Below are 9,731 nucleotides of genomic sequence, written 5' to 3'. Positions count from 1 at the left end.
ATAAAATTGTGAAAAGAGCGTGAAACATTGTGCAAATGTCGCTGCATTTTTTCTGCTTTATGGTCATTTGTACACTGCAAATGTCTCACTAGTTCTGAGATGCTTCATTTTAGTCTAGAGGTAATTTATTTTAAGATAATTTGTCCAGTAAAATTATCTGTCCATGCAGTTTCTCAACTTTTAAGTCTTTTACTGATAGATTTCATGTTTATATCTTAACCTTTTTGCATTGCAAACACAGTTTTCTGTATTTTGGCTAAACAAATGACAGTTTATGTTCCTCTTTACTGTTAGTGGGGATCAGATTAGACAAAAATTGCAGTAGTCCTGATGTAGTCCTGGTTTAGTCCTGGTTTAGATCAAACTGGACAAAAATAGGGACACCTGGGCCAAATCACTGGTTTTGGATAAATCTGCAGGGACAGGGAACACAGGGGATGGTTGGTAGAAATAAAACAGTTGTGAGTATGAAACATTGTGTTTTCTTGTGTCAGTCATAATATGAGGAACTACTGTTACTGCATTTTTTATTTTTTTTAAATTTATTTATTATTAATCTTTTTATTTTTATTTTTTTTTTTGCTTTATTGTCATTTGCACACTGCAAATTTCTCTGATCTGGCCAAGATTTGAAAACCTTTTATCAGGTTATTCATCTTGTTTTCTGATGTATTCATATCTACTCACTAAATCTGAGATGCTTAATTCTAGTCTAAATGAACATTATTTTAAGATAACTTGTCAAGTAATTATCTGTCCATGCAGTAAGATAATTTCACTCCTTTTAAGTCCTTGATAAATTTAAGTGTTTATATCTAAAGCTTTTTGCAGTGCAAACACCGTTTTCTGTATTTTGGCTAAACAAATGACAAATCAGATTAGACAAAAAGTGTGATAGTCCTGCTTTAGACCTGATGTAGTCCTGGTTTAGTCTTAGTTTAGTCCTGGCTTAGATCATATTGGTCAAAAATAGTGACACCTGGGACATCTCTTGTATTCGGGACAAATAACTGGTTTTGTATAAATCTGCTGGAACAGGGGACACAGGCAGGGGACTGTCCCGGGTAAACAGGGACGTGTGCTCACTCTACAGGAGAAATAACTGACATGTTAACTTTTCTCATGTTGACACGACTGACTGACAAAATGACAAGACACATGTAGGTCTCGGCTATATAACTCATTCAGATGGCAGATGTCCAGAAACGTTTTTTTTTTTTCCTAAATGAACCCTTAAATGTAATTAACTCAGTGGTTGGGGCCAAAACGCGCACGGGTTTCGGTAGTTTGACCCTCAGCCGCCGCCGTACGCGCAGTATGTTGTTGTAAAGATCGTTCATCTCCAAACCTCCAGAGCGCACACGTGTGGAGCTGCCCGGAGCGCGCACTTTTACGCATTTCCACCGCATCCACGACCACCTCACACCGAACCCCGCCGAAGCCGAGCCCGAAGAGGGACCGCGCGGAGAGCCGCTGTGTAGCCCGCCGTGCTAGCTCGTTCGGCGGCTCCGTTGCGGCATGTCGGGCGGGCAGAGCGAGTCCAGGAAGCGGGGCAAGAAGCGCTACGGGGGCGGCCAGGGCAAGCGCTGGAGGGGGTCCCGGGAGCTGGAGGTGGGCATGCAGGGGGTCCTCATCACCTGTAACATGAACGAGCGGAAGTGCACCAGCGAGGCCTTCAACCTGCTCGGCGAGTACGCGGACAGGCTCTACGGCCCCGAGAAGGTCAGCCAAGAGCCCGGAGATCAGCCACACACACACACACACACACACACACACACACACACACACACACACACACACACACACACACACACACACACACACACACACACACACACACACACACACACACACACGCACACACACACACACACACACACACACACACACACACACTGCTTCCACACACACTGCTTCCACACACACACTGCTTCCACACACACTCTGCTTCCACACACACTCTGCTTCCACACACACTCTGCTTCCACACACACTCTGCTTCTTCACACACACTGCACTCTCTCTGTCCAGGTTTTAACAGCTCAGTCTCCACACAAGATCATAAGGAATCGATATTTTCCATTTAAAGATGCATCATGTAACTTTTTAGTGGAGGGTTCTGCTCTCTGGTTACTCCATGGTGATGTTCATGCTTGGACTAGAGTGACCAGAATTGGAAAATATAAAATCAGGACATCTCTGGTTTTAATAATAAAATTGTGAAATTAAGGAAAACTGTTATGCAGAGATCATTCATGATGAACACGCGAGTCAGTGTTGTCACAATTTCTTTGTGTTCTGGTCATTTTTAAGCAGCTTTTTAAAAAATTGTATCTAAACAAATGAGAGTTTTTGTCTCTCTTTACTGTTGGCAGGGATCAGATTGGTCAAAAACAGGGACAGGTGGGACATTTCTTGTATAAAACTGGGACAAATCACTGGTTTTGGATAAATCTGCTGGGACAGGAGACACAGGACTCAAAAGTGGGACTGTCCCGGGTAAATAGGGATGTCTCGTCACCCTAACTTGGACTAGAGTGCTCCACGGTGTGACATTCAAACCTGTCCAGCATTTATTCAAATATTGGTGTTTTTCTTGCTGGGAAGTGCTTTAAAATCTGCCTCTCCACAGATTTAAACTGTAATTTTGCTTGGAGGTCTCATTAGATGTATCCGTGGAGATAGTTTTAATTTTAGAGCATGGAGCATTCTGGGCAAAGCAATAACTTGCATCTCCATGGAGCAGACCCCATCAGAAAAGTTACACCATGTGTCTTTAAGTAGGGGTGTTCTATCTACAGTCTGTAAGGTGGCTTTCTGTTCTAAACTACTCCTGGTTTGGGTTTATAATGTGGGTTATCTGTTTCTGAATCCCTCTTTAGTCCTGCTTTATTAGATAAACATGAGGTTGTTCCTACTTTAGACCTGGGTAGTCTTAGGTTAGTACATTTATTGACGACTTCCCTGTTTAGTCTTTTTAGTTTGAAGACTTTCTGCTACATTTCGTCATTATAAATATTCAAAATACAAAATGATTAACATGTAGCAGGTCATCACTGTTTACATTAGGTTAATATGTCATTATGCAGCTGTGAGTCTAAAACTGGGCGTACGGCATGCGATTTTTGGCCCTTTTTCTGCTGATTTTTCACTTATTTTTATTTATTTATTTATTTAATAGGGACAGTGCATATTAATGAACATCTACAACATTGCAGTGTAAATATGCCAGATTATAGCAAGACTGCTGTAGTCCCTAGGCAGGTAACACCACAAATTTAAACAAAGCAAAAACATGTAACAAATCTATACTAAAAGTGTCCACAAGTCTGTTTTTTCTTTAGCCACTCTTTTAAGTAGGACTTGAAGGTGGCAAGAGTTGGAGATTCTCTTATTGAGAGTGGCAGACTGTTCCAAAATGTTGTGCCTCTGACTGAGAGCACACATTGTCCAAATGTGGATCTTATCGGGCGACTTTTGGCTTAATTGTGTTGTGCTTCGTGTCAGGGTAAAGAGAACCAATTAATCCCTCATGACCAGCTCCCAATCGGCATTCGTAGGTCACAAGAATAGCAAACCTGTTTGAATCTAGTTGCCTCTCGTGATGGTTTCACTCTGTTGAAGTCGTTTGTACAGTGTCATGGACTGTTAACTTTTAAACCCTGTGATTTGGTCGTACAATTTGAGCCGGGGTTGAGTGAAATGATCAAAAATATCACACAGTGTACGCCTATACACCTATATTGTGCAAAAGTGACTCTTGAGCTTTTGACCATGACTCTTGTTACCTCACTAAAAACAAACCTGTCCTGGAGTTGATTTGTTTCATTCACACATGTTGAAGTAATCCTTTATTAATAGTCTGCTAACCTCTCCAAAGCTCAAGATGCTCTGTTCTATTTTATGATGTCATGAAGTGGTAGTTTTCAAGTTAACAGCTAGATTTTACTTCTGTTCAGTGGAGATGGGAAATTCCATGGCAGAAATCATGCAGCTGATTCAAATGAAGGAGTATGGAGGGTTTTTTTTTAAAAAGTGGAGCATTTCCTGTATACTACATAACATCACAAGGTGGAATAGATTGTTTTCAGTTTAGGGGAAGAACTTAAATATGCAGTCTAAATATGCACGGTTTTATTATTAAACATATGTGAAAGAAACAAGATGCAACTCCAGGTCTATTTTAGAAGAGGAAACCACATTTTAACAAATGTGTAATATGGGCTCTATAAAGGAGCACCATGTAACTTTTTCTGTAGAAGGTCCACTACCTCCTTGTCTCCATGGAGATGTTACTGCTTTGCCAGGGAATGTTCTGAAGTATCTTGCATTTATTGAATTAGGTATAGGTATTAGGTATTTGTATTGCTCACATACATTCTTACTTACTTTTGAATCCTACTCACAGAAATCCATATGCTCTTGTGTCCATGGGCAAGACACCTCAACTGACCTTCACTATGTCTACACTGTCATGTGAATGTTTTGAATTGGTCATAGAAAAAAATCCAAATCTCACTAGGTCTTTCTAAAACTCCTAACCCCTGATGCCCTTTCTCTTCGTTACAGCTCCAGTCCACAGAGGGCAGCAGTGAGGAGGACGAGGAGGAGGAAGAGGAGGATGTGGACGCGGCGCTGAAGAGGGAGGTGGAGCAGCTGAAAGGAGCACAGGCCAAACAGCAGAGACGCTTTCAGGCTCTGGAGAGCGGAGCCAACAACGTCATCTTCATCAAGACTCACAACCTGGGTGAGACTCACTGGATCAGGGTCACACCAATCACCACGTTTACATGAGAGCTTTCATTTTGAGTAAAAAAAAATTAATTCTAAATAAAAATGAATTCCGCTTTAAAAAAGACCATGTAAATACTTAATTCCTAATGACAATGATTATCCAGAATTAAATAAGTAAGTGTTTGGTTTATTCAGATTTTAAAGTCCATTCTAGTTCTGGTCAGTCTATCAAAATATGTAAACACCGGATCAAGGAAGCAATAGAACTCAGGGAACAAGGCACACACACTTTAAATCAAGATGAGGGAGCTTTCCAACTCTCTCACACATGGGACACATCACCAACAACCTCAGTAATCCTCTCTTACCTGTGTTTGATCTAGAACACATGAAGGTTCTAAAGTTCTGCCCTTTTGTGGTTTATTTTGTTATTTCAATACATGAGCACAAAGCAAGACCCTTATAGAAAGGTAAATTTCTGATGGTTTTGATGTTTTTTTTTTTTTTTTTTTTGTGGCAATATCGCCCATCCCAACCTCTTTAAACGATAATGTCAAAGAATCAAAACAGAACAAATTTTAACATTTCATTTTTAGACTATAAGTAAAACGAAGGACTTTTGTTTGTAGATGTTGCATTAACTGTTTTAAAAAAGAACATTTTACTGTGCAGCCCTAGAACAGACCACTGAAGATTGAGCCATTTACTGAAAGATAATCGTCTCTTGCAGAATCCGACAAACTGGTCCACCACATCCTGTCTGACCTCCACACCACCAAGAAGAAGAAGTCTCGCGTGATCCTCCGAATGCTGCCGGTGAGTCCTCAGCTTCTTGATACTCAAACGCAAAGATACCAGAGATAGTAGGAAACATACATGACTGACTGAAATGTGCAGGTGACGGGAACATGCAAGGCCTTCCAGGAGGACATGCTGAAGTTCTTGAGCACGTTCCTGGAGCCCTGGTTCAAAACGCCCAACGCTGCGTCCTACCAGATCGTCTTCAAAGCCCGCAACAGCAGCCACAACAAGAGGGAGGACATCATCAAGGCCATCGCAGGTATGTCTGCCCGCAAACTTGCACTGTGTAACTTTCTTTTGAAGGTTCTTCCGCATGCTTGTCGCCATGGAGATGTTGTGTCACAGAATGGCATTAAAGATATCGATCTTTTGTTTATTAAATTACAGATGTTTTTATTGCTAAAGAAATGCCTTAAAAAGCACAAATATTTTAATGTGAGTATTGTCGTCTCTGTACAAATCTGACCTGTAATTTTAGTTTAGTTACCTACTTGTCTCCATGGAGATAGATAGGATAGAGAGATAGGTTTCATGTCTTACTGTGGAATACACCACGCAGAGCAATAACAAACAAACAATCAGGTAGCAGATATTACAAAGTGCACCTTTTAAAGTAAGATTTTCAAAGTACAAGAACTGGATTATATGGAAAACAGTACTCGTTTTCCGTATAGTTTTAGGGCCATTGCCCTAAAACATTTGTACAAAACACCAAAAAGGCAAAGCAAGTTTATTTGTATAGCACAGTTCATACACAAAGTAATTCAAAGAGCTTTACAGAATAAGAAATACATTAAAATCTCAATACAAACTAATCAAGAACATAAATAATCATCATAAAATTAGAGAGAGGGAGAGGGAGACAGAGAGGGAGACAGAGAGGGAGACAGAGAGGGAGACGGAGAGGGAGACGGAGAGGGAGAGGGAGAGGGAGACGGAGAGGGAGACGGAGAGGGAGACGGAGAGGGAGACGGAGAGGGACAGAGGAGAGAGAGAGAGAGTGACAGAGAGACACAGAGACAGACACAGAGACAGACAGAAGAGTGTGGAATTAAAAATGAAAACTGTGTTCTGAGCCTGAGCAGAGGTCTGTCTCACATCTTCAGGAGGAATGTTCCAGGTTTTAGCCACATGAATCTGAAACGCTGACTCCACGTGTTTAGTCATGACTCTGGGCACCAGCAGGAGGCCGGTCCCTGAGCTCCTCAGAGTGCACATGGTTCAGGGTGTGCTCGTACATAACCTCAAGAGAGGTTCTGGACTGCATCTGCTGGTGCACTGGGGCAGAAGCAGTTTGTATCAAGCTAAAAAAACAAAGACTGCCAGCAGTGATGTTGCTGACCTGTGCAGAGGAGGCAATTTAAGCACAATAATTGGCTATAGTCATTTATTATGGATGGACTTTAAAAGAATGTAACCCTGCTCCGTCTTGTCCATACTGTCTTCTCAAAGCCTGATCCCATCAGATATCAGAAGTTCAGCAGGTCTGGGCCTGGTTAGTACTTGGTTGGGAGACACTGGGAAAATCAGGAGCCACAGGGGGGCGCCAGTCACAAAGATTGTTGTTGTGTCCTTAGGCAAGACACTTTACCCACATTGCCTAGTATGAAAGTGGAGTATGTGTGTGTGTGTGTGTGTGTGTGGTCAGAGAGAACAATGGTGCAGACTGGCAGCCTCATTTCCGTCAGTCTGCCCCAGGGCAGCTGTGGCTGCAGTAGTAGCTTACCACCACCAAGTGTGGAGTAAATGAATAATGAACTGTAAAGCACTTTGAGTATCTTGAAAGGCGCTGTTTAAATGCAATGATTAATTAATAATAAATAAAAAAGCTCTCACTGCAACAGGCTCTGTTCTCGCTTACATCACAAATCAAGAAGACGTTTGGAAACATGCAATAGCGGACTCTGTTCACAGCAGTAAGTCTGACATGAAAAATGAGAAAAATGTCCCAGTTTTCTTCATCTCCATGTCATTGTAGTGTTTTGGTATGTCCAGTTAATCAACAATTCCATCCATCCCTCAGTTTTCATCATTTCCCCACTGACACACAACTCTGAGTGCACTGGTACATGTGATTAGAAGAGATGAGGGACAAATTCCAGATGATTCAAACAGCACATACGTCTGCAGTCTTCATTTTACCACTGATCACATTTACTTCAGTGGGTTTGATCAGTCGCACGGTGAGTCCAGTGTCAAGAACTACACCGGAAGTTGTCATCACATGTTTCCAAACTTCTTCCTGGTTTGTGCTGTAAGCGTGAAAAGAGCCACTGAGCAGCTTTAACTTGTTACTGGTGCTGCACCTGATTTCTCAAAAACATGAAAAATTGAACTATATAATTTTATGTTTGCAGTCATCCAAAGTTATTCCTCCTCACATCTCTTATGCATTCAGAACATCCTAATTATTCACCATGATGAGTTCATGAGCATTTTTTAGATCTCAACCAGAGCTTATACAATATATCTTTTTACATGACTTGATTACAGCATATAATATACAAATTCCTCTTAATAAGGCTGTGTCCTGGTCTCGCACAGGTTTGGTGGGGAAGCTCAACCCCAAGAACAAAGTGGACCTGACCAACCCCGAGCTCACCATCATCGTGGAGGTGATCAAAGCGGTGTGCTGCGTCAGCGTAGTCAGGGACTACACACTGTTCAGGAAGTACAACGTCCAGGAGGTGGTCAAGGAGGACACTGCCAAACCACAGGAGACGAAGGAGGAGACGAAGGAGGAGACGAAGGAGGAGACGAAGGAGGAGACGAAGGAGGAGACGAAGGAGGAGACGAAAAAGGAGGAGAACTCAGAGCATCCGGAGGGCGAGGACACGGCAGAGGACAGGCACAGCACAGACGAGCACACAGGCACGGCTGAGGGAGAGTGACTGACCGGAGTCTTAAGTGGAGTGATTTTTAGTTAATTTAAAATAGTGTGAATGATGCGTTTGCGTTTTAGATGAACTGAATGCACAATAGAATCAGCAACTACTCCTACTAGTGGTCAAAAATAGAATAGCAGGAAATGTGAGGTAGGCATTTTTGTATTACTTCACCTCAGTTCCAGTAACAGATTTTGGACACCTGTTTTAGAATTGTGTGTATGATTTCTGTGTTTTGGCAACTTTTTTTGTTGGTACATGGCAACATTTTTAAGTAAATAAGTTCCATTTCTGATTGATAGTGTCATGTTGTTTTACATTATTTTGAATTTCTATTAAACTGTCACACAGTCAGTCATTGAAGAATCATTTCATCTGTATTTTGGTGCAAATAATTACAAACACTATATTTAATAATAAACTCTTAAACTCCCTCCGCTTGTTTGCAGACGTGGTCAGATGGGTCAAATTCAGTCCACGCTTTAATAAAAAATGTCCGTCTCTGTTCTTTTGCTCGGTAAATCTTTATTTCAAACCAAGGCCCCACAAATAAATGATGTTTCTAAACCTGTCTGTGTTTTCTTAGTTTACACCATGTTTCAGTTTGAGTGCGACTGCTGCAGTACTGACTTTACCTTTACACAATAGCAAGAGAATATATCAAGAGAATATATATGTCTAATATCAAATATCAAAAAGCAGGGGCGGGTCCAGTTTTAGTGTTTTGTGAGCTCAAGTTTGTAGCAATGTTTTTATTTTTCTTATATGGCCATTTCCCCAAATTTCATATTATATAAATGATTCATTCCAAATGCTATTGAATGGTGTTGGTCTTCTCTGATCATAACAGCGTTTTAGAGCAGAAACTTTAGACTTTTTGTAGCTTTGTAACTCTTTGTAGCCTAAAGAAAATAAATTATATATATCATGGCTTATTGCTAAAATAAACTAAGTAAAACAGATTTTTAGATTTTTCTAACAATACAACTGCACCATTTGTTTAAAAAAAAAAGCTTTTTGTCATAAGAAAATATATCAAATTTAAAATCGTGTCTATGTGAACAAAATGTTGATTAATTTTATTTAGAGAATGGTCAAAAATGTCAACACCCTTTTGATTTTATATACTCTTCAGCAAGTTAAATTTCATTATATTTCACATGTACTTTTCAGATGATAAATGTGCTGATAATGTCCCTGATCATCAGAAATGACAATGTCCGCAGTGATGGAAGAACACTTTGAAAATGTATTTAGTTATAGAATACTTAATACTGAATACCTGCACTAAAATGTATTTTGTAACATCGT

At 40.6% G+C, this 9,731-nt stretch overlaps 1 protein-coding gene across 1 annotated transcript; it reads left to right on the top strand.

Moving 5' to 3' along the window:
* The first annotated feature begins 1,282 nt into the window (after positions 1 to 1,282).
* thumpd1 (THUMP domain containing 1) lies at positions 1,283 to 8,991 on the top strand. Its single transcript, XM_020922158.2, has 5 exons — positions 1,283 to 1,722; positions 4,570 to 4,747; positions 5,465 to 5,550; positions 5,632 to 5,794; positions 8,080 to 8,991. The coding sequence occupies exons 1-5, from the start codon at positions 1,519 to 1,521 to the stop codon at positions 8,424 to 8,426; spliced, it is 978 nt and encodes a 325-aa protein (XP_020777817.2). The 5' UTR covers positions 1,283 to 1,518; the 3' UTR covers positions 8,427 to 8,991.
* Positions 8,992 to 9,731: the final 740 nt, after the last annotated feature.

This window comes from Boleophthalmus pectinirostris, unplaced genomic scaffold, assembly GCF_026225935.1.
Source record: "Boleophthalmus pectinirostris isolate CB_2022bp ecotype Guang Dong unplaced genomic scaffold, ASM2622593v1 HiC_scaffold_22, whole genome shotgun sequence".
Classification (NCBI taxonomy): Eukaryota; Metazoa; Chordata; class Actinopteri; order Gobiiformes; family Gobiidae; genus Boleophthalmus; species Boleophthalmus pectinirostris.
Note: the sequence above shows the minus strand (reverse complement) of the source record. Positions and strands in the feature narration are given on the sequence as shown.

Excerpts from the sequence above, each read along its gene's own strand:
- thumpd1 (XM_020922158.2), top strand. The coding sequence starts at position 1,519 with ATGTCGGGCGGGCAGAGCGAGTCCAGGAAGCGGGGCAAGAAGCGCTAC. Across the intron at positions 1,723-4,569 it reads GGCTCTACGGCCCCGAGAAG|CTCCAGTCCACAGAGGGCAG; the intron begins GTCAGCCAAGAG and ends TCTTCGTTACAG. Across the intron at positions 5,551-5,631 it reads TGATCCTCCGAATGCTGCCG|GTGACGGGAACATGCAAGGC; the intron begins GTGAGTCCTCAG and ends TGAAATGTGCAG.